The sequence below is a fragment of the Nesoenas mayeri genome (genome assembly GCF_963082525.1).
Source record: "Nesoenas mayeri genome assembly, chromosome: 17".
Classification (NCBI taxonomy): Eukaryota; Metazoa; Chordata; class Aves; order Columbiformes; family Columbidae; genus Nesoenas; species Nesoenas mayeri.
The window spans coordinates 5,181,616-5,205,399 of record NC_137565.1 but is presented as its reverse complement, the minus strand read 5'-3'; the positions used below and the strand labels follow the sequence as shown (position 1 = coordinate 5,205,399).

Sequence of the window (23,784 nt, the reverse complement as noted above, 5' to 3'; positions counted from 1 at the left end):
ATAAGTAGAGGAGGATTGGGCTGTGTTTGATACAAGCCAAACAATATGTGAATATGTTGTCTCTTTTTATAAGGTGCTGTTGACTGATGTGTCTTTCTGAATAAGGGCAGTTAGGAAAACATAATTTAAAAAATCCTTTCTTTTTTCCTTTATTTTTTCCAGGTGCCAGTGGCAGGTGGAAGCGAATGGTGTAATATCTCCAGCCCTTACACCAAGTCCTTCTCCGTTGCCTCTTACCATAGATGAAGACAGAGAGTTTACATATCCTTCAGATGTTCTGGTGCCTCCCGTCGGACACTATTTTGATTTGCCAAGGATCAGGCTGCCTCCAGGAATCATGATAAAGCTCAGGGAAATTTCTGGACGTGCTCGGCCTCAATTTAGACCTAGTATAAAGTAAGTAGACATTGGTTTGCTTTATTTTTCTAACTTTTATTGTTTGATACGTTTCGTGCTATAGAAGCAATGGTGAGGATGCGGCGTGGCTGTTTTGTATGATGGTATGCATTTAATATTCTGTAAATACTTGTTTGTGACTGCAACACCTAGTGGATTGTAAATATGAATTGTCAAAGTTTGTCCCTTATTCTTGCTTAACCAATTTGGCTTTACCTGTAACCCTAGGGAAGTGATCCAGCCAGAAGTAATGGAGGAGATGGTAGTTTCATGTGTGATTAAACACTTGAATTTGGTTGATGCACTCCAGTCCCTGATAAACTTCCAGTATCAAGAAGAACATGCTGAAGAATATGATTTACTTTGTAAAATTATGGGAGAGACCTTTAAGAAGCTAAATGCCATGGAGAGACAATTGCAGGTAAAAATAAAATTACACTAAAAAAACCCAGAAGGCTAAAGGTGTATTAACAGCATTTTAGAAACACAAATATAAAATGTACTCAGATTTCTTCCTTAAATATTTTTTCTACTCCTTAAGATGAACAACTGCAATCAGTGTTATTTTTTGTCTCTATTAGAGTGTGGCTGAGCTGGAGCAGAAATGGCAGAATGAGGTGGATGACGCCATGCATGGGAAGCTGGAGAACAATGTCCCATTCTTCTACGATTATCACTTCAATGAGGTAAGTGTTGTGGCTGCTGTGCATGCTCACACTGCTCTCGATATACGTTCATCCTTCTCCTTTGCTTTGTTTAGAGCAAGATGAAAGAACTGGAACTCCTGTGTTCCATGAAAGAAGTTTCTTTTGATGGAAGCGATCTGGAGAACGTGGTCCTGGCGTTAAGGTAAGTAGCTGGCTGTGGAGTGCACTGTACAGGTGGCTGTAGCTGTGGAATTTCAGGGAGTTCCAAAAGTAGCTATACAGGGTAAAAATTGCACATATAACATAAATGCTTATTGAAGTAGCCACTTAAAACTTGTTGTACCCTATGACACTTAAAGATGTGAAACAGAAGCTAGCACTAATACCTCAAACTTACGTGTAATTCCATCAAAGGCTGGTAGACCTGCAGTAAGGAAACAATCTTTGGGAGCAGGAACATTCAGATGAACTTTAACCAGGGATGCAAGCACTTAAAAACTCAATTTTCCTATCTGTCTAGCAATATTTGATTAAATTGTTAGAAACATGTCGTAAATATATTAATATTAGTACCTGCAGCTACTAGTACTTACTAACAAAGCACTTGTTTATTTATTTAATTTTTTCTGCTTTCTACTCTGCTGGCATAGAATCGATTGATGCTATATGTCTTCTTTAAAGTAACACTTGATGGCAGAAGGCATTAAAACATAATTGAGTTTATTTATTTTATTTTTCTTCCATAATTTTAGGGAGAAGTTTTTTCAAGAGGTGAATTCACTGATACAGAAGACCTCTCATCCCTTAGCAAAAACAAAAACGTTAGTTAAGAGCTTGATGAACAGAGCAGAGCTGTTACTACACGTCACTATTGCAGCACAGTCTGGTATCACAAGGAGTATATCTGGTACCCCCGCAGAGACTCCAGGTACATATATCGTTACCAGCATTATACTTTCTTTTTTTTTTAGTAAAGAGATGATTTATTCCTTTTCTCTTATTTTTCCTCTTTCACTTAAACCTTTTGTTTTTACTTTTTTGAAATAAAACCTTTTACACTAAATGAAGTTGAGCCTTTGTTTTCTGATTGCCCTAATGGTGGTTAATTAAGGTCTGAGTAACAAGTGGAATTTAAACTTTAACCTTCTGAATTATTTGGAAAAAAAAAAGCTTAACCTAATCAAAACAAAACTCACTTGAAACAGTACCTGAAAACAGGGAAGTCCTCAGAATGGAGCTGCAAGTTCTTACTTAGATGTTATCTTCCCCCTCCTATGTTATATCTTTAATTGGAATGTCCACAGTGATTTCAAAACCAGTTTGTAAATAATCTCCTACCCCAGGAGTGACATTCTTTCATATTGTCTAATATTGCAGCCTGTAAATCAGCGTCTGAAACCAAAGTGATATCTCACACAGTCCGCCAGCCCGTCTTCCTGCGCAGCATGTCAGCTCCATCCGATTTAGAAATGATTGGTAACGAAGACATCGAGTTTGCTAGGTCGAGTCAGAGGTATACAGGGGTTTATTCCATTAGGCTGCTTTACGATAATATGGCCTTTGTTGTTAAAAATCTTCATAAACTTTGCAAGCATAGCACTGTTTGTTTTTTTTTTTTAATTGGATCAACTTACTGCTACTGCATCTAATTACCCTGTATTCTCGTAGGCGCCGCCACGTAACCAGCCACAGAAGTAGCTCTTTCACACTTCTGCAGTCACTGGCCATTGAGGACAGCAGAGATAAACCCACATACAGCGTCTTACTGGGGCAGCTGTTCGCTTTCATTGGAACAAATCCTGACCAAGCGGTATGTCCTTAAAATGTGCTACATCATTCTATTTTCAAATTGAAACTTTCACAAAGAAGGGAGGTGCCTTGCTTGTGTCCCGCTAACAAAAGTGAACGGAACCTCGTAGGTGTCCAGCAGCAGTTTTCTGCTCGCTGCTCAGACCAGGTGGCGTCGGGGGAACACGAGGAAGCAAGCGCTGGTGCACATGCGGGAGCTGCTGACGGCAGCTGTCCGGGTCGGCGGTGTGACGCATCTCGTGGGCCCGGTGACCATGGTACTTCAGGGAGGACCAAGGTTTGTTTATTTCTCTGAGAATAATTAAATCTTGTAGTCCCTGTAGAAGATAATAAACTGCTCTGCATGAAGAAAAACTGTAAGAACTGGCTACCTGTGAGGGCTCAAGTTTGCAGAACTAAGCTTGCAGCAACCACTTTGATTGGCACTTGTGGGGTAAAAAGGCAGAAACTGCTAAGAAATGCTTTTATTTGGCAGCAGGTGAACTTTCCTTTCATACTGGAGTGACACAACCACAAACATGTATATAGTGTGTCTTACTCTCCACACTGTTTCTAAATTAATGTTAGTTATGTGTTAGTGGCAGATTTAGCAGATATGAATAGTGTCATCTATATTTGTTCAATATCTTCTCCCTATCTTGTTTGCAAGCAAATTTCAATCATCTGTGGTAAAACTACCGTACGATCTTCTTTACATATGTTTCATATTGAAACATTAAGTCACTTGCAGTTTTGCTTCTAAATCTTCCTTGAGTAATTCTTAATATGTGCTGATACATTTTTTTAAAGCTCTATTTGGAAGTTTGTTCACTTTATTTAACCTCAGAAGCCTACCATTTCAAATGTCTACCAACAGAATCGAAGAGCTCACGTGTGGCGGGATGGTGGAACAAGTCCAGGAAGCTTTTGGAGAGACGATGACGTCTGTGGTCTCGCTGTGCGCTCGCTACCCCATTGCTTGCGCGAATAGCATTGGCCTCTTATGCACTATACCTTACACGAGGTAGGACGGTATTTTGGAAAGGAAAGGAGGGCATCTGCAGCTGTCCTTATTAGGGTTTGTCTTGGGGAGAAGTCTCATATAGTATAAAAATATTCCTTTTCTTCATAATGAGGGGTGTCTGAGAACATCCTGTGAAGTTCTCAGAATATGGAATTTTCTTTGGGGAGGACAAGGGAGAGACAGAACCGTCTTTCTGCAAAGTGAAGTAATTAACTGTTAACAGCATGTTCTGGATCTTAACTGTTTCTGTTGTTAGTGACCAAAAAGTTACTTAAACAAAACCTGAATTTGTCTTCTCATGCAGGAGCGAAGAGAAGTGTTTGGTACGTAGTGGCCTGGTGCAGCTTATGGACCGGCTTTGCAGCTTAAGCAGCCAGACAGAATCCAGTTCGAATGAAAAACAGACTAAGAAACAGAAGGTGGCCACCATGGCCTGGGCTGCATTCCAGGTGCTCGCCAACCGCTGTGTGGAATGGGAAAAAGAAGAAGGTAGGAACACTGCGGCTGTGTTTCTGCTGTGCGCTTCAGATTGTGCAAGTGCTTGAGAAGCAGTGTAAATGTATTTACAATAGGGCATCTGCTCACCATTACTTCAGTATTGTTTGGGTTATCTACAACACACAAGTGGATACAGAAATAAGTTGATTTCTTCGTGTTTTTTCACTTTCAGTTTTTTTCCTCTGTATGGGAGAATGTTGCAGATAATTTCAAGTCTGGCACGTGGTCTTGATTCTGTCTCGACATAATCATAGAACCTGCAGACCCTGAGCGATCACTTACCCATTTTTCCTGTGATTCACCCATAACACACATAAACATCTAGACACATAGCTAGTGGGACATAGCTGTTGTATCAGGTTTTATTTTTAATTAAACATATTTATATATTAAAAGTTTTACTATAGCAAAACGGAAGGTATTTTTTACTGTTTTCAGTTTATGGGCAAGGGTTTTGGTGGTGTGTACCTTAGTTTTTGGTAATTACAACTGTGTTCTTGCGTGACTTTTGAAGGTGGTTCGACAGAAGCTGTTCACTCTGGCCTGGCCCGTCAGGTCTCCAGCCTTCTCACCAACCACCTCGCTCGCGCCACGGAGTGCTGTGGTAACCAGGCTGCGGGAAATGACGCGCTTCAAGATGTTCTCAGTCTTCTTAATGACCTGTCAAGGTACTAGGCCTTTGTCTCTAGAGTATTTTTTCCCAGTATGAAAGCAGGGGGGGGCTTTTGAGAGGTTTTTTTGACAAAGGTAAGATAACTTTCAAAACCATTCTACAAGTTGATTGTAAACTGACCTTTAGTGTTTAATCAGTGCTATCAGTCTATCTAAGAATTGTTGTAGATAAGGTTGTAAGATGCTGAATTGTTTTTAATTACATATTGTAAGTAATAAGTTAGTTTTTAATTTCAAGAGCATCATCAAACTTTTTTCTTTTTCAAATAGCAGTTACCTGTTTGTTTGTGTTTTGGGTTTTTTTTCCCTTTCAGGAGTCACATAGGTAAAGCAATCCTGAGCCAGCCAGCCTGCGTGTCCAAGCTTCTGTCACTTCTCTTGGATCAACGTCCTTCTCCAAAGTTGGTCCTAATAATCCTGCAGCTGTGTCGTGCTGCGCTGCCTCTCATGAGTGTTGAGGACTGTGGAAACGTGGAATTGCCTCCCTGGAGTTACTCGGTTCCTTCTCTGAACAGCGAACAGGATGATCCCAGTGACCCAGCCTCCAAGATTGCGTCTCTGCTGCTGGCCAAGCTGGCGGATTACGTAGTGCCAGGTACCAGCATCTCCCTTGTGTCGTGATAATTTGAGAAACTGCCAAGCAAGTCATGTTTCTGCAAAGAGGTTTTGTATTGACAGAAAGCTCAAGTAGGAAGAAGATCTGTGATGCGTCAGTGTTGAAAGGCAGGCTGTTTCTGAGATTTAAATTTAACTGTTCTCAGACTAAATTGTGTGTCACATTGACGTTTTAGATGCATCTAGGGTGTGTTAGCATTAGTTTCAAGGGAGAGTTTGTTGATGGAGCTCATGATTGCGTGTTTGTTTTGTTTCATTTTTTTCCTTTCGACTTCAAGGATGCCAGACAGTTCTTTCTCCAACTGCCTCCGAGCCGGATACTGCTTTGGCAAAAGCCAGCCCTAAAAATTCCATAAAAGGCGATAAAGATCCTGGAGAAGAAAGCGAGGCAGTGGATGGTAAACTTTCTATTTTTATTCATAAACGGGAAGACCAGTCATCCCATGAAGTCCTTCAGCCGTTACTAAGGTAATCTTAACTCACTGGATCAGAATTAGCTTACATGTCCGCTAGCAAAAGAACATAAAAGCATCTTAATTTCTCTGAAAACAAGCACATGAAAAATTAGCTACTTAAGTGATGCTGTATGGGAAAAATAGAAGGTATTGTGTTATGGTATTACAGACCATGTAGGACTAGGGAATAGAACTATCAAAGCAAAACGGCTTTTAAAGCATTGCTTTTAATAATGCATACACTGGATAATAATTTTCTATTACAAGGCTGATGTATTTCATTTTCACTTTAATAGTAGCTCAGAAGGTCGCCCATTCCGACTAGGAACTGGAGCCAACATGGAGAAAGTGGTGAAAATGGATCGAGACATGACAAAAGTAAGAAAAGGAATAACTGAAGAATTATTCAACATCTTAAGAACTGGTGGCCAGTCAGAATTCTTGTTTTTTACTGATGTTAAATCTCTTTTGTTAAATATTGTTTAATTTACAGAACTGTTCAGAAAGATAACTTTATATGGAATGTTAGCATTATGTAGTTATTGATGTAAATACAGGGGTTAAATGTTAAAAAGTAACTTCAGCTGACCGTTCCTCCAGCCATTGTAGGTCATGTTTAAGTCTCTTTAATATTCTCTTTCCTGAAGTGTTTAATGCCTCTCAATAGTATGAATTTTAAATCACAGATTTAAATTAGTTGTGCATTTCTTGAGTATTTGCACCAGAAATACTCATATGTAGCATTTTCATAAGAGAAGTAGAACTATACTGTTAAGCTAAGAATGGAGTATTAAAATCAACAAATCCACATTGACCTCTGATCTCTTTGTAGACAAGAAAAAACAACAAAAAGAATTTGTCTTATGACTCTGAGTACTGCATACAGAGGAAGGTGTTCTGATGTGTTCTCAGTACTTTTACAAATGCAGAGGGAGGAGAGTTAAATACATCCCATGATGTGGCCAAGCAGAGCTAACGTTAGTATTTGTCCTGTGTGGCAATTTTATTTTCAGAGTGGTTGCTGTGAAGTTATTACAGAAGAAGCTGCTGCAGCTCTTCGAAAGGCAACTAAGTGGGCACAGTCTGGTCTCATAGTTAGTGTTGGGCCACCCATAGAAACTGTCAATCCAGAAGCTACGAGTGGGTTGTCCACAGGGGACAAAAAGAAGACGGCACAAACATCTATTTGCAGAGAGAGGAATTCCGAGCTTGCCAGGTGAGTCATGTTGATTCTATAGAGTCCAGAGAAAACAATCTGAGTGTTCCTAAATTTCCCCTTTTTGTGGTGTGTGTCATTGTTGACAAGTAAAGTTTTTCTTTCTCTCATTTTGAAATTAATGGGAAAATTGCTTTCTTGTTCTGTGCAGGACGGATCCCGTGAGGCCATTCATTAGTGGTCACGTTGCAAACAGCATGGCAGCAGAGGTGATCGCTTTGCTCCATAGCTTGTTGATGGCACCAGAATCAAACGCAGCTCAGATATGGACAACGACTGCTGAAAAAGTAAGAAAACAGAAGATTAAGTATCAAATTCTACACCAAGCATGTATTGAGTAGTTAAGAGAGCTTAATTAGCAATTTCCTAAGTGACTCGTTTGGGATTTATTGCTGCTAACCGGGATGTAGGAGCAGCCCTTTCAGTAGGTGGTATCTATCTGACGTCTTAGGGTAGAATATATAATAAAAAATTATCCAGTATTAGAGAACTTGTTGTCATTCTGTTGCCATTCTTTTCAGTAAATAATGCTGTTTGTTTAGGGAGTTCTCTTGCTTTTGCTGGGTAGTTATTCTACCTTTGCTATTCAGCCAGCTGTGGTGGCACTCACACATCAAAGAACTTAGAATATTCTGAATTATATAATTCTCTTCAGGAACAAAAATAATTCTTCTGAGACTGTGTGTGGGCTGGAGGCTTGGGGCACTGGGTTTTGTCTGAATTGTGCTTTGAAGTTGTTCTCTGGTATTTTTGCTTCTGTCTTCAGGTTTTGTCTCGGGCTCTGATGTACATTCCACAACTTGGGAAATATGCGGAGAGTATTTTGGAGAACGGGAGTAGCAGCGGAAGGAAGCTTGCAAAACTTCAAAGGATCGCTCGGCAGGCAGTAGCTGCCCTTTGTGCTCTGGGTGGCTTTAAGGAGACCATTAAAATAGGTTCTGAAGTTCAGGTAATTCAGCACCATTCACACTTATGAGAAATGGTCCTTCTGACAATGTTTTGCCTATTTCCTAGGATTGTGTATTGAGGTGGTGTGTGGTATTAAGCGCTCAATGTTTCTTTCTGCAGAGCCTCAAATCTTACGCAGCCCTTCTTTGGTTGTAGGTTTTAGGTAAAGGAATAGCAGGAAGCATTGGAGTTGTGGCATCTATTAATGAACAAGAAGGTATAGCAACGGTCAAATTTCCACCCACCAGTATAGACAATAGAAAGACTTCACAAGCATCAGACACATTAACTATCCCATTATCTAGGCTCTATGTTCCAAGATCTGAGGTACGGTAGTTTTAATAATCCAATATTAAGTATGATCTTCATTTTTTTTGTCATAGCATATTGGCGATTAATCTGCGGCATGTAAAAAGTCTGTTTCATCTTTGAAGATTATTTGTAAAGCTTGCCTCATTTTCTTAAATGTATCTTAACAATATTTATATTTAAATTCTCATTTAAGTAACAAGGGTATTCATCTTTTGGTGCTTAAAGATGTTCGGTTGCATACTGTGATGTTTTGTTGTACTTTTTTTTGTTTCTGTTTGTTTGGGTTTTTTTTAGTTGGTGTTTGGTGCTGATTTTGTGCTAGTACAAAATAAGAATTAACTCCAGGTAATAAAACACCCTCGTTTCTTAGAAACTAACTACTTGAATTTAACTTTTTACCGTGCCCCCCCACCATCAGGCATTGCCTCTTCATAAACTGTCCATTACTGAGAAGGTAGTACAGGCAGTCCAGTCCATGTTGCTCCCTCAGGAGGGAAGTCTCTCTATTCACACCTCACTTCCTGCAACAGGAGATGGCTCAACCCCAGTAATGGCAGTGGTCCGGCTTCTCGCTGAAATCAGAACCAGGTGAGCCCTTGGTGTTTGTGCGGCACCCCACTCTGTTTTCATACCATACACAGATGTTCAGTAAAACTGCCCAGGTTCTTGTTTTCTTCCTCACTTGGTACTGACATACGAAAGCAGGGGACAATGCAAAAAATCTTGTTTGCTTCCTTAACTGCATTCAGTGTCTGGATGTTGTTAAAATGAGCACCAAAAAATAAAGTGCCCCTTGTAACATTGGCAGTGCCTTGAGCAAATGCTTCATATAAGTAAATACTGTGAAGCAAGTAAAGCTTCCATTGTGGAAGTTCCAGTGAACACCTGAGCAGCCAAAGAGACATATCAGTCAGCATGCTGGCTTTTACAATAATCTTGAATTCAATATGTGTAAAGACAACTTTGATTTCAGTGTACACTTTTATAATGCTTTAAACATATTCTTTTTCCATTAAGAGCATGCCTGGTGATGGCTCAGCTGTTAGAAGACAGCTCATTCTGTGAAGAATTCATTCAGCAGTGTCCAGCTGCTGTAGAAGTTCTGAATTTGGTAGCGCAGGAGTGCAGCCCTGGTAGGTCTTCAACGCGTTCTTGCAGCTTTGTTGTCATATTCGATTCAGAGACATAACAGCTTTTAGAATCCTTTCAGTGTTTTGTCCGCCAGCTGCTTAGAGTTTGAAAGCTTAGCACAGTACAGCACGTCCTGTCATAGCTGCATAATTAGCATAACAATGGCTTAATGGCTTTGCTAACCAAATATAAATTAAACATAAGGAAAATTATTGCTTGTATACATTAGATTCTGTCTTTAATTTTGTCAATTAGGTGAGACTATTTGTTCAGATCTCTGAAAATGCAAATGTTATATTTGTTTCTATTTACCTGTATTAAGATTTGTGTTGTTGTACTGAAGTAACTAGATTTGCCTGGAACCTCATGAGTTGGTTTGGTTTGTTGTTGCAGGGGAGAGGCTCCTTGTTGTAGAAATGCAGTGTGAAAGGTTACGAATGTTGTATCGTGATTGTGCTCGACCTCCTCCTCCTCCTCTCCAAGCAGACAGAAGGCAGGTGAGCACAGACACAGAGCTGAGGCTGCTCCAGGTGAAACCAGACACTGAGTACAGACAGCCTACCCGTGGTGCACTTCTTGGATTCTTATTTAAACATCTCATGTAATGTGAATTTCTGTAATGGGATGTGATTTGTTGTGATTGAAGTATGGGAGTTGCATGTGTTGTATGAAATGCACACTTCATAAAATGTGTCACTGGCTTTCAGTGGATGTCTTCAACTCCACTTGGTAGAATAAAATACTCTGTTCCTGTTTGCAGCCCAAAGAAATCACTTGGAGCCCATCAAGAGTGTTTCCCCCCGTGCGAGCGTGCATGTTCTCATCGCATCTCACAGCTGTGACCTTTCTGGCTGATCCTAGCGCAGGTGGGGGACTTCCTCGAGGCACATTTATCTACGCCACTTCACCAGTTCCTGTACAGGTAAGAACCCAACAACCGTACAACAGTTTGTATTGTTTAATATTCAATAGTGCATGAAAAGAAAACTTTCTGTTTTACCTAAGTTCTGTAAGTATTTTAAAATTATTTTTATTTCTAGGCACCATCATTCTACTGGGAAATTGAGATAGTTTCCTATGGAGATACAGATGATGACACTGGACCAATTGTTTCATTTGGGTTTGCTACAGAAGCCGAGAAACGGGACGGTGCTTGGACAAACCCAGTGGGCACCTGCCTTTTTCACAAGTATGTTGGAGATGTACATCAAACATCACATTCTTGCTCAGTACGTTTGTGTGCTCCTTAGGGAAGAGTATCATGAGCATGTAGTAGGCAACATGTATGTTTTAATTTAAATGTTAAAATGATGAACTAGATTATCCCCTTATCAAAATAAGGAGAGTTGAGTTGCCTTTTGTCAGCATCACAGCTTCCTAGACTTCAGCTGGTAGCATTCCCGCTTTGTTTCTATGCGCTCTTTAATTTTCTCCTTGTGTTTCTTTGTAGCAACGGGAGAGCAGTCCACTACAACGGCTCCAGCCTGCTGCAGTGGAAGAGCGTTAGACTGGACGTGACTCTTTCTCCTGGTATGTAAGCGTGCAGCTAACTTGCTTATCTGGTAAATCAGAAAGTTCCCCTAAGTGTAAGGGAAACGGTGGACAAGAAAACAGATTAAATCCATATTCTCCTTGTGGTGATTGTTTTTCTACAGGTGATGTAGCAGGAATTGGCTGGGAAAGAACAGAAGGAACTCCACCCCCTCCAGGGCAGCCAGCTAAAGGCAGAGTTTATTTTACGTATTGTGGGCAGCGACTTGGGCCGTATTTAGAGGACGTCTCTGGTGGAATGTGGCCAGTTGTCCACATCCAGAAAAAGGCAAGTTTTTAACAGAAATATGTTGCTTGAGATGTATTATTTCAGAAATATTAAAAACATTATATAGAAGTGTTGAACCTGCTTACCTCTCTATAAAAAAGTAGAATGGTAGTTTTTATCTTTTGTGAATTAGGTTGAGATATTCCATTGCCCTTCCCAGGTGCATGCATGTTTTGTCGTTATTTTGAACTTTTCCTGCCCATAAGGACACTAGTGTGCAGCTGGCTGGATAGGATGGCGTTATTTTGTGCCAGCTGCCCTTCCATTAGTATTCCTTCCCAGCAGTGACCCTGCTTCAAAGTATCCCAGCTCAGTATGCTGTCTCTTGAAGATAGAAAAAAAAGGAAAGTTCAAAGTTCGTGTTTAGAAGCTTAATACTTTCCCTGCTGCATCCAGTTTTATAGCTGGTGATGCTGGGAAAAGCACATGGTGTGGAGATGTGATCAGCTCAGTGCTTTGATGTGCATCTTCTTTCAGAACACCAAAGTCCGTGCTAACTTTGGATCTCGGCAGTTTGCCTACGCGGAGGGACAGGCTCACAGGAACGCCGCCGATCTCTGCATCGACCTGGCTGAGGAAATAAGCGCCAACTTTGAAGCGTTGCCTTTTGCCATGGCTTCTGACAGCGATAACGATGCTGGCACCAGCATAGCTTCTGATCCCGGGACCCACGGGCCTCCTTGTAGAATTGCTGCTGTTGCTACGGCTCAACAACGTAAAGTGATGATTAATTTTATTTTTTATTTTTAAATCTCCTTTAGGAGAAATTACAGTCAATTAAATAGGATTTAATCCTGGCTGCAGTCCTTGGGTACTGCAGTACAACAAGCATTGTCAAATAGGTGCTTATTTGATTTTAAACAAGGCAACTGAAAAAAAAAATCTTACTTTAATCGTCCTCTATATGGATGCACAGATTATTCTCAATGCGACTTCAATGAGAAATTATCTCGTTAGGGCTTTGAATACACTAAGATGTTATAGCTGATTGAATCAGCCAGTTGGTTACGCTGTGCCAAAATGTATTACGTTAGCACAGGCTGATTGCAATATATCTCAAAAACTTCATGGAATATTTTTGCATGCCTTCCCGTGCGTTATGATCTCATTATTTCTATGTGTGTTTGGCAGAATATGACAGTGACACATCTTGCCACTATAAAATGGAGCTAAGCTACGAGAATTTTATCACATCGGGCCCCGATCCTCATCCCCCTCCTATTGCAGATGATGAAAGTGATGACGATGATGACGATGATATTCCCCGGGTGAGGAGCATGGCAAGCTCTGCCTGCTATAACTTGTACTGTAAATAGAGATCTTGTCATTCAGACTTTTAAGTTTTGCCATGCAAGAGTTTTCCCTGCTTTCTGAAGGAAAATACAGCTGTTGTTAACTGTTCATTCTTCTTGGTGTTCTGTCTTTGTAGGAGGATCATTATGCCCTGTTGGTTAAAGCCTGGGAAACCAAAGTTTTCCCTACAATTAGAAGAAGATTCCGTAATGAGGCTGAAAGGAAGTCTGGGTTGGATCAGATTAAAGGAGCATTACAGTTAGGTATGGCTATGTTTATTTCAATACATGTTGTTTTATTTAATGTGCAGTAAGTGTGAGGATAACACCTGTGTGTCTTATGTGTTACTGTATACAGGGATGGAAACTTTAATTTAAAGAAAAAAAAAATCACTTGTTGTTTTTAAGTACTTAGGACTTGGTTTGGGATCGTGATTTTTCTTTAACACTTTTACCTATGTCGGGCTATTTAGATAGGAAAAATAGTTTAAGAAAATGTGGCAGAATTTGTTGTGCTGTTGTGATGTGTCTGCAGAAATACTTTGGAATAATAGTTTGGGAAGAAATTCTCTATATGCATTTTCTGTCTGTGGCTATATAAATGCAGAACTTTTTCAGGACATTTTAATGAGAGGGGACTTGGAAATGAATGTAGTTCTGGCAAAACAACCTGTTTGTGGGAATGTCCCAGTAAGAGCAAAGTAAGAATTCTGAGCCCTGATGAGAAGCACACAAGTGTCTCTCAGGAGAGCTCCACTCCCTGTCAGCCTGACTGAATGTTTAAGTAATTAGATAGGTTGTCTGCATATCATGTTAATGAGAATCAGGACTTATTTCAAGGGGCTGGATACAATAACTAGCAGTCGCTTCTGTCTACCAGGAATGGTTGATATAGCACGACAAACCGTGGAATTCCTCTACGAGGAAAATGGTGGCATCCCAAGAGACCTCTACCTTCCTACTATCGAGGACATCAAAGATGAAGCAAACAAATTTACAATTGATAAAGTGCGGAAAGGTGAGGTCAGCTAAAAGTATCTTGAGGGAAGAATCAAAGTGAAGGGGCTCTGGTACTTCGGATCTGCTGTGTAAATCATAATAATTTGTTAATCTGAGGAAAATGCTGTACCTGAAGAGTTGTATTTTTCCTTTCTGTGCAGGTCTCACAGTGGTGACTCGCTCTCCTGACAGTAACAACGTCACCAGCAGCGCTGTTGGAACAGCTTTACCCAAGTTTGCAATTCGTGGGATGCTGAAGACGTTTGGTCTTCATGGTGTCGTTCTGGATGTTGATTCCGTGAGTAAAGACATGTTGAGAGGGATTTTAGTGCATCAGCATCACACCTCTACGAGCAAACACGACGAAGTGTCCTAAACTCCTGGTTTGCTTCTCTTTTTGAAAGAAAAAATTATCAGCATTCCTGTGTTTATTGACGGTGTTGGTTTTGGTGTTCCAGGTAAACGAGTTGGTACAAGTAGAGACGTATCTCAGGAGCGAAGGAGTTCTGGTCAGGTACTGGTATCCTATCGACATGTTAGAACGGCCACCCGCGGGTTATAGGAGGACTGCGACAAATGGATTGGTTACCCTGGATAATACCAACATCCAAATCCACAGGTAAAAAAAAGAAAGGCAGTTGGAAGGCATTTGCATTATCTGACTTGATCTATAATGTTTCCTGTAGTACAATTATTTACTGCAACCATGTTTGGAGTAGTCTTAAACTTTCGAATCTTATTGTAGTTATTGGTTTAAAGCTGACAAAGATTCATTAATTCTTCATGTTTCAGTGGATAATGGGGTTTTGATCCTTTTTTTAATAAAGGAAATAGGTTACAATTATCTTGTTGAAAGGATTTTAGTCATATAGAAATGTTTTTATACCTGCTGGTCTAGCAGGTACCTTCCTTGAAGCTCACGTTTCTTGCCCTGTCAGGCAGTTGCTACCTAGAATTTGCAGAGAGTTGGCAGCTAATTCAGACACCTTAATTTGGTGCCAGAATTAGGTGGGCTGAGTGCTGTCTTTAGTGAATAAGAAAGATTTGGGTCTACTTGAACCTTTTAAATACGAATAAATCAGGTGTATATGTTCGGATTCACAGACAGGTTGCTGGATATGGCTTATTTTACGTGTGGTGAAGCAATTTTATGTTTTGACGTTTGTGTTTTCTAGAGAGCTTTTGCGAAGCGAAGCTGCTCTGGCCAAGCTATACTGCCGCATGGCTCTCCTCAATATTTTTGCCCCTAAATCTCCACATATGTTTACTCGGCTGTTTCATATTCCCGCTATCCGTGATATCACTCTGGAGCACCTGCAGTTGCTCTCCAACCAGCTTCTCGCACCACCTCTTCCTGGTAAACACTGATTTTTGTCACAGTTTTGTTTTGGTACGATAGTTTTTGGGGGACAAAAAAAATCTAATTAATTTGGCACTTATTGATTAATTAGTTAATAATGATGGTACTTGAAAAACTGTCTCAATGGACTCCTGACCTTAGTGGTAGGGTACTAAACTGAAGTTGTTGCTAATGATCTAATTAAAAATGTTCAAGAGAGTTTGGAGTCCATCCTAAAGGTCTGTTCAGGGTGGTCCTGTCTGTTTGTCATTGATGCTCTTCCGTTTATTGCGGGGAGGGAGTATCCACGTGGGATGCTTGTGAGGAATTGAGAATGGTTTATAGATTGAATCCAGGGTAATAAAACTAAATGCCAGTTGGGTCTCAGTTTTCGAAATTCAACTCTTCTTCATTTCACAAAGTGGTTTGTCCTTTTCCTACTGGAATCACAGATCTGATTAGAGAATGTATGTGCTGAATCATGGAAAAGAATCTTTGGCTAATTCAAGTGAGTGTTATCAAAGACAATTATCATGACAAAGCTATTCTGCATGCGAAGAAATGTGTGTAACATGGCTGGAGCATAAGGAGGAAGTCAGAAGTGCTGAATATAGGCTATTAATAATTGAAAGTAATTATTTGCCATTGGAAAGAGTCCTGTTCCCTCCTCCAATTACTTTGAAACTTGGCTTCCTCTAACAGATGCTGCATTGGAAAAGATCCTCTTGCAGAGTACAGCACTACATTGCATGGCTTCGAGAATAATTTTACAAGCTTTTGTTTCGTTTTTCCTTCTTAAAATATGTCTAATTCAAGTCTGCTACTACATACAGTTTCCAGCCCGGTGTTTTGGTGAATCACTCACTCCTTTGTGTGCTGCACTTTTCTTTTTTTGACTTCTCCCATTAGCTCTAGTGACAGCCATGAGGTGTCAGGGCTGAGACCCACTCAAGGCCACCTAAAAGTTGTCTGGTTCCTCTGTGGGGAAAGCTTGACAACAGCTACAGCCACTTTCACCTCATCTAGAATGAGCAGGGAAGAGAGCACTTACTGTCCCCTCTCCGGGTTCTTAGGCAGTATATTGCACCACGCCGCCTCCATAGGCAGGACAAAGCGAGGCAGCTGTGACAGCACAGCTTGGCGTGCCTGGCACCCCGAAGGGCAGGCGACGTGGTGACGATCACAGCTGGCATTTAGAGGCCACCCCGTCTGCAACCGCCTCTGTCAGGGCTGTGAGTTTGGGCTTGGGAGGATCCTTCCTGCTGCTGATGTCTGGGAAGAGGTTTGCACTTGCTCAGGAGTGAAAGGCTTGTAGTCTTCCAAGTGTTTCAAACTTCCCTTTCCACTGTCTGTTTCACAGGCTACATAAACATGTTGACCTCCCACTTTGTCTTGTTCCTACAGATGGCACAATCAGTTCCAGTTCCATTCTTCTGGCCCAGTCCCTGCAGCACTGCGTCCGCTCCCAGAACTGCGCTGCCACAGACCTGTTCTACCAGGGCAACTCGCAGGCCATCAGGGAGTGGCTGACGGTCGCCATCACTCGGACGCTGCACCAGGGAGAGGAGAGTCTGTTAGACCTCACTAAACAGATCTGCTCCTTTTTACAGGTGAAATATTTAGCAGTGTTTTGGGAGCAGCCTTGTTTTTAAGTCCTGCCTTCTTTCTAATGAGCTTCATGTGATACTGACTTCCCTAATACTGTCCATAACACCGAATTGTTTCCCAGGATGGATTATATTCCTATTCTCATCATAGTGGGCACACTGAAAACACAAACAATAAATAACGATACTCTGGATCATATTAAAATGGAGTGGCCTCACACTGTGCCATTATTCACAATGCAATATTTTATTTGAAAAAAGAAGAGGGAGGTGTCTTTCTACTGCTGCTCGAGGTCTTTCATTATGAAATGCTGTGTTGCAGACGGCACCGGAACAGTTTCCTGCGGAAGAATTCCCCATTTCAGAATCCAAAGTCAACATGGATGTTAATTTTCCTGGGGCTGCATTTGTAATTGTGTCCTGTAAGGAAAGTCAGTCTGGATTCCGCAAAGAGTAAGTAATTGAGGGACCAAGAGTGGCAAAGATTAAAGATTTGCTGCTGAGCATCCATTGGCCCAGACTGTGTAGCTGCTCGGTTTTTTTAGATTTTTCTCTCCTCAGGGATTAATTTTCTGGGTGATGGGATGAATATTGCAGCGTGTCTCGTCTTTCTGTGATTGGGTTGGGTGGGTAGTTACAGTCTAACCAAACTGTTCTCGCTCTTCTCTTAGTTCATCCCTGTATAAAGCTCCTTGGGCTCGAGTGCTCGTCTATGGGCTTGGGCATAAAGTGAAAAGGAACGGTCAGTTAAACCTGATTGAAGCGGTGTGCTACCCGCGAGACGCCTCGCCCACCAACACGGGCCTAACGCCGCCCCCAACCACCAACCAGTACCCTTCGGTCATCACCCCCACGGACAAGGTCCACATCAAACTAGGTAAAAAAATCAAAAACCTTTTAAACTGTGTTCTCCAAAGGGAGACAAGTGTCATTGTTGCCTCTGTAGGAGCTTCCTATATTGTCACCAGTCCTACCATTGGTTATCTCGCAGTCTTATTGTACAAGACATTAAGAAATGTGTCCTAGCAGAGATATACAATCATTCTTAGCCAAGAAAACATGGGTTTATGAACATTGGAAGCTATCTGACTCTGATTTTGATAGTTCTGTTAAATATGTCACAATTTTTTTGTCTTCCAGGAGTTCACAGAGCAATGTTTTTTAATAGATCTGCATTGTTCAAGTTGGTGCGATTGCCCTTTGAGATCCTGTGTTTCAGATTGAGATTTTTTTTTCCTTTTGTAGGTGATTGTAGAGTCCCTTTAATGTACAGAGTAATATATTAATACCGAAGTCATCCCAGCTTCTCAAGCAGGAGCAATCAATATTCTTTTTACCCTTCCAGCCTGAGGCAGAGGCTGTGATTTATTCAGAGCAGTGAAGGTGACTGAGCTGCAGTAAACTCTTAGAAATTTCCTCTGGGCATCCTCAAGTTCTTCTGCTGAACTGCAGAATCTGTTTTTCTCAATACTGATCAGACACATCGTACTACAAAGAAATGGTTTTGCGAAAGTCCTATATATATTTAGATTTCAATAGTTCCATTTCATATGTCATGTAAGCAAAATGTTATCTGTACTTTTATGATTATAGATTATATCAACCTGTCATTCTAGGTAAACGTTCCTATTTGTTTATTACAAGGTACTTAAAAGGGCAAATTCTCACTTAGCATAAATTTAACTTTAAAAAATGCTACAAGGTAATTCCGTACTTTTACTTTACAAATGCCAAGAGTCATGATAAGTATTTTCTTTGACCTTTTTGCTTAGGAGTGTCGCCGCCCCCTGGAGCTATGCTGGTCTTGCATTCTCTTCCCCTTGAATTCCCCCTGGCAATGGCGTTCACAGAGCAGCTCCTAACTTGGAAGTTGGAAGATGGGGATGGAAAATCAGAAGACGAACTGGACACTATTCCTGCTTCAGTCCTCTTGCAAGTGGTGGAATTTTTAGGTGAGAGTGCGGTATTTACTTAGTAATGAACACCAATAATGTGCTGGCTCACATGGAGAGTTTAGAAAATAGAATTCATACACGAGGTATTTCTGAGCTCTTCCATTACATTGAAATTTTCTTCAAACTCCAGGAATTTTCTGTTGATATTGCACTTCTTGAACTAGCCTTCCTGATTTTCTTACTGCTGGCACACAGCTGGTGAAACGACCTTTTCTTGTGCTTTTTTTAATGTTACTGGTGCAACTCACGCAATAAAGCTGCTAACTGAAATATTGCTGACTGCTGTGTCTTGCCTTCCACACACAGGGAACTTTCTCTGGACAACTGACATGGCAGCGTGTGTGAAAGAATTAATCTTTCATCTCTTGGCTGAGCTGCTTCGCAAAATCCACAATCTGGAGCAGAAAAAAAATCCCGCAGGATTGTCATCCTCGATTGCCCTGCAGCTCAATCCCTGCCTGGCGATGCTGATGGCCCTGCAGTCAGAACTTCACAAGTTGTATGATGAAGAAACACAAAACTGGGTGTCTGGAAGTGCCTGTGGTGGTTCTGGTGTCGGGGTGGCTGACCAAGGAAGGTTTTCGACGTATTTCCATGCTCTGATGGAAATCTGCCTTGCTGTCGCAGAAGTGACCTTACCCATCAATATGAGCGTGACAGCTAATGTGATATCTTCAACAAGTGCCCCAAACCTCAGTGATTCTTCCTCCTCATCTTCATCTTCTCCAGGACAGACACCACAGAGTCCAAGCTTGCTGTCAAAGAGAAAAAAGGTCAAAATGAAGCGGGAAAAGACGTCGTCTTCAGGCAAACGTTCTTCGTCCAGAGCAGCCGAAACAGACGCCGCCATCCTCAGCATTGGAGGAAGCAAGCCTGAAGATATGTTGTGGTTTCACAGAGCACTGACTCTGCTTATAATCCTCAGGCACTTAACTAAAAAGGATCCCCAAGGGCTGGGGGTGACCAACGATGCTGTCGCGGACGCGTGTCAGGCGCTTGTAGGTCCCACAGCTCACAGCCGCTTGCTTGTCATTTCTGGCATACCCACACACTTGGAGGAGAGCACGGTCAGAAGTGCCATCAGAAAAGCGTGTAATGCACACGGTGGAGTCTTCAAAGACGAGATCTACATCCCTCTGCAGGAGGAGGATCCCAAAAAAACCAAGGACAAAGCAGAAGGGGGAGAATGCAGAACTGAGCTGGAAAAGCCAACGGTTTCCAGTAGTGCGGACAGTTTGGATGTCAGCAGCTCCAGCAGCGTCACACCCGCCATGAGCGTCAGCGCTTCAGCATCTACCAGCCAGGCTTCGCTCTGCAGCTCGCAGGGCATCTCCCGGACCGTTAGCGATATCTCGGTCGACCAGTTTCAGGCTGGGCTGGAACTGGCAATCCCACCAGGATTGCTAGAACCGCATGTTGTGTCCAGCCAGGAGAGTCTGGATCTGTCCCACTGCAGCACCGGGAGCCTTGGCAGCCTCGGCAGCCTCGGGGAACCGCTCGATAACGCGGAAACGGCGTCTGTGTCCGATGTTGGATCCATGTACACGGTGACGTCTCTGGACAACCAGCCACTGCTGTCACGGCCCATCAAAGGTTTTGCTGTAGTGGAGGTAAGAGCCTTCAATCAGGAGAGGGTGCCTTTTGGGTCAGTTTTTTCTGACAGAATGAGATTTGAGGCTGGTAACACTTTTTTTAACCTCTGGCTTTGAGAAATACTCAAATACTCCTCCTGTGGCTTGTGTGTAGCACCATGATCTGACTGTTCAGAAAAAAGCGTGCCATGTGTTTCCTTCTGTAAAGGTTCTTCTGCGGGACTCAGTGTCTGATTCAAGGCTGAGCCTGATTGACCTGCAGCATGGTGATTGCAGTGGCCAGGTGTTTTTGAAAGGATTTTTTTCAAGGCCAAACCTGAATTCTGGTATCAACTTATTGATGCAGAAGAATGATAGAAGAGATGCAATAGTGATTATCCACATAGGGAGGGGAGAAAGCTTAAGACCCAAATTTAATATAAATAGAAGCTGATTCGTCTTGTCAGAATTTCTCTTAACTGATGTCATTATTTGTACAGATAAGGTCAAGAGCTAAAATAGAGAAAATCCGAGCCAGTCTATTTAATAGTAGTGACCTCATTGGTTTGTCAAGTCTGGATGGTGAAGATGAGCTGATGGAAATGTCAACTGAAGAGATTTTAACTGTTTCTACTGTAAATCAGAGTTTATTTGATACACAAGGGAGCCCAGCACTAGAAGATTATTTTAATGATAAGTCAATAAAAGGTATGTGGTTTTTATATTGGCAGATATCTTACATTGTGCATTTTTGGGAGACATACAGGGGACAGATTCTCCTCACTGGACTCAATAATTGATGGGTGACAACAAGGGGGAGCCAGGGAGTAATTTCAAAGCAAGTTTCCTTCCTCTCATCAGTTGACAAGCAGCTATTTGCAATCTGAACATTGTTCAACTCTCCTCACAGCTAATCAAACAGTTAAAATATATAAAATTAAACAACAAAGCAAGCTGTACAGACCCTGATATAGCTGGAATGGGCCAGAATTCTGAATCAGGGAATGGGAGGATAATACTCGGAGGAAGTTCAGTTGACTACTAGTTCAATTGGTAGGTGTTGGTCTGTACCCACACAACAGAATTTTTATTCTGGCATTATAAATAATCTGTCTTTTTCATTACCATTATAGTCACTCAAATAATAATTCCAGTACATGACCAGAACAGGAGAAGGCGTTCAGTTCTCTGTCATAAATGGGGCACCAGAGTGCAGAAAGGTCGAGGCTGCTGGTAGAGTTTTTCTGAGTGACTTTTCTCTCTTGGAGCAAGTTGCATGTGATACAACGTTTTAGCTGAATGCAGAATGTGTTTTCATGTTTCAAATTCTAAACAGGTGTCATGGCACATTGTACCGTATTGCATTCTTTTTTAAATCAGGTGAGAAATTGGTCCCGGGTGCTCGGGAAGTCCTCACGGAAATATTTAAAAGCTGCGTCCATTCTGAGCAGATGCTGAGCCTGACTCCAGCCAAACCCATTAAGGTGGCTGATATCTATCTCAGTAAAGAGCAGATAAATTCCCAGACTCCTGGAAACCTTCTCCATGTGTTCTTCACAAATGTCCGCCCTCCAAAGAAGGTGCTGGAGGACCAGCTCACTCAGGTAGTGCTTTGAAAATTGTTTTCAGCATCTTTTTGTGTAACTTGAAGGCATTGGGTAATTATTCACTTTCTGTGCTGGAAGATTTTAAGGAAATACGGTGTGCCCAAGCCCAAATTTGACAAGAGCAAGTACAACAAGGCGGGCAAGGAGCAGCATCCAGTGAAGGTTGTGAGCACCAAACGCCCTGTTACTAAACAACCTACAAAGGAAAAGTCCATGCTCAATAGTGTCAGGTTAGTGTCTTCAGCCTTTTGACGGTTGTGAAACATTTGATTTCTCTTTAGGAGTCTCTTTTTATTCCCTCACCCTCTGTATTTCCATGTACTGATTGGAAGAGGAAGATGTGACTTTGAGATTATCAAGGAATGTCTTGGTTTCTTGAACAGACGAAAGAAAACTTTTCATCCTAATGTTCATTTTGTCCCTTAGCCGAACAGCCTTAAGTGAGAAGAAACCTACTGTGAAGCCAAAGTCTCCTGAGAAGAGTAAACCTGAAGAGAAAGACCCTGAAAAGTCTCCCACAAAGAAACAGGAAGGTAGGAGCTGTGTAGAATTTTTCTATAGTATTAGATCATAGAAAGAAAATATGGGTTTTATATTGACATGCTTATATGATGTAACAATAGATTCGGGTTGTCTTTGGGTTTACTAACTTTAGGGTTTTTTTAAGTAGTGACTTTAAATGCTGCTTTTATTTGTATACCTGTAAATCTGGGCTCATCAATGCAAGCGAGAGCAAACCATGTTTGTGCAAGTCACGCAATGGTGTGTGTAGGCCACGTGAACACAATCTGCACAGAACTAACTGCCTAAGAGGTGGAGTTTTGAGGTTTTTCTTGTACAATGTGGGATTGGGAGATCATGGGGTTGAACTAGGTGGTTTCTCGACTTTTATAGGAAAATTATTAAGTTACAGGAGCAAAACTGGAGGAAAGTGAAGCTTTGGATGTTTAGAACTGCTCGAGGAATGAGCCCTGGTGGAGAGGGCAGAGCCTCCTGCACCAGCTCTTCTCCTCTGTCCACGTCATTGTCATTAACTATTTGATGGTTGTATCTTTGCTGTCAGTTCCCGAGGAGAAGTATTTGACACTGGATGGATTTCAGAGATTTGTGGTCGACCGATCTAAACAGGATATCCGGAGTGTGTGGAGAGCGATTCTGTCCTGTGGATATGATCTACATTTTGAAAGGTAAATTTTGCAAACCTTCTTGTAAAGGTGACACTGATCACTTGTGCTCACTTGAAACAACTTGATCCCAAGTGTTCCTATTCCAAGGAGCTTTAACCAGTGTATTAGTAACACAAACTTCTATTTGTGGCTGCAAGGCCTGTAGAGAAAAATTTCGGTTATTTTCTTAAAATGTGCTTTAATAGAGTCAATATATGCAGGTTCCTGACTTTCTTGTACAGAACACAGCTAACAAAATCATATGCCGTACTGTCCTTTATAGCTTCCAAACTGTATAATAAATTGGCTCGATGAGAACTGTAGATCCATCTACTGTCTCTGGTTTCCTTCCACAACAGCTTTCTGTTCTGGGCACTGGGTTTTTGTTTAAACTGGCAGCATTCTCACTGGGGCAGCACTAATGTACAAGAGGGAACAGTAACTTCCTTGTTAATATTGTACAAGAAGAAAGTCCCTTAAATAAATCCTCCTTATCTCCCCGTGTCAAGCCACAAGCGAATTGCCGCATCCCTTTCTCCTGTACCTGCTGCAGTAAGTTTAATAGGCTGTTCCTTTTTCTTCTTATTGTTTTAGAACAGTGAGGCAAGGTAGGCAATAAACCAGTTCATGTTCTCAAACTGGAATTTTTGTAGTGAAACAACCCTGCTTAAGAAAAGAGGAGAGCAGTAGAAGCAGCTCCCTGGTGTAAACTGCAACAGGTCCGACG

At 41.5% G+C, this 23,784-nt stretch overlaps 1 protein-coding gene across 2 annotated transcripts in view; it reads left to right on the top strand.

The window, feature by feature from the left end:
* HECTD4 (HECT domain E3 ubiquitin protein ligase 4) overlaps positions 1-23,784 on the top strand; it is a 68,137-nt gene that overhangs the window by 33,870 nt on the left and 10,483 nt on the right. For both annotated transcript variants that reach the window (XM_080355515.1, XM_080355514.1), the window contains exons 25-66: positions 163-396; positions 625-817; positions 978-1,082; positions 1,157-1,245; positions 1,796-1,971; positions 2,421-2,556; positions 2,712-2,853; positions 2,963-3,129; positions 3,709-3,855; positions 4,160-4,344; positions 4,868-5,021; positions 5,340-5,620; positions 5,919-6,108; positions 6,392-6,473; positions 7,109-7,311; positions 7,463-7,598; positions 8,078-8,260; positions 8,416-8,586; positions 8,990-9,159; positions 9,589-9,704; positions 10,096-10,199; positions 10,463-10,624; positions 10,743-10,891; positions 11,153-11,232; positions 11,358-11,521; positions 11,999-12,236; positions 12,653-12,789; positions 12,951-13,077; positions 13,694-13,831; positions 13,974-14,110; positions 14,271-14,431; positions 14,988-15,169; positions 16,556-16,761; positions 17,081-17,211; positions 17,430-17,635; positions 18,531-18,710; positions 19,020-20,323; positions 20,785-20,992; positions 21,665-21,888; positions 21,970-22,121; positions 22,318-22,424; positions 22,955-23,078. In XM_080355515.1, the coding sequence (XP_080211641.1) occupies positions 163-396; positions 625-817; positions 978-1,082; positions 1,157-1,245; positions 1,796-1,971; positions 2,421-2,556; positions 2,712-2,853; positions 2,963-3,129; positions 3,709-3,855; positions 4,160-4,344; positions 4,868-5,021; positions 5,340-5,620; positions 5,919-6,108; positions 6,392-6,473; positions 7,109-7,311; positions 7,463-7,598; positions 8,078-8,260; positions 8,416-8,586; positions 8,990-9,159; positions 9,589-9,704; positions 10,096-10,199; positions 10,463-10,624; positions 10,743-10,891; positions 11,153-11,232; positions 11,358-11,521; positions 11,999-12,236; positions 12,653-12,789; positions 12,951-13,077; positions 13,694-13,831; positions 13,974-14,110; positions 14,271-14,431; positions 14,988-15,169; positions 16,556-16,761; positions 17,081-17,211; positions 17,430-17,635; positions 18,531-18,710; positions 19,020-20,323; positions 20,785-20,992; positions 21,665-21,888; positions 21,970-22,121; positions 22,318-22,424; positions 22,955-23,078 (7,881 nt within the window). The remainder of the gene's footprint in view (positions 1-162; positions 397-624; positions 818-977; positions 1,083-1,156; positions 1,246-1,795; positions 1,972-2,420; positions 2,557-2,711; positions 2,854-2,962; positions 3,130-3,708; positions 3,856-4,159; positions 4,345-4,867; positions 5,022-5,339; positions 5,621-5,918; positions 6,109-6,391; positions 6,474-7,108; positions 7,312-7,462; positions 7,599-8,077; positions 8,261-8,415; positions 8,587-8,989; positions 9,160-9,588; positions 9,705-10,095; positions 10,200-10,462; positions 10,625-10,742; positions 10,892-11,152; positions 11,233-11,357; positions 11,522-11,998; positions 12,237-12,652; positions 12,790-12,950; positions 13,078-13,693; positions 13,832-13,973; positions 14,111-14,270; positions 14,432-14,987; positions 15,170-16,555; positions 16,762-17,080; positions 17,212-17,429; positions 17,636-18,530; positions 18,711-19,019; positions 20,324-20,784; positions 20,993-21,664; positions 21,889-21,969; positions 22,122-22,317; positions 22,425-22,954; positions 23,079-23,784) is intronic.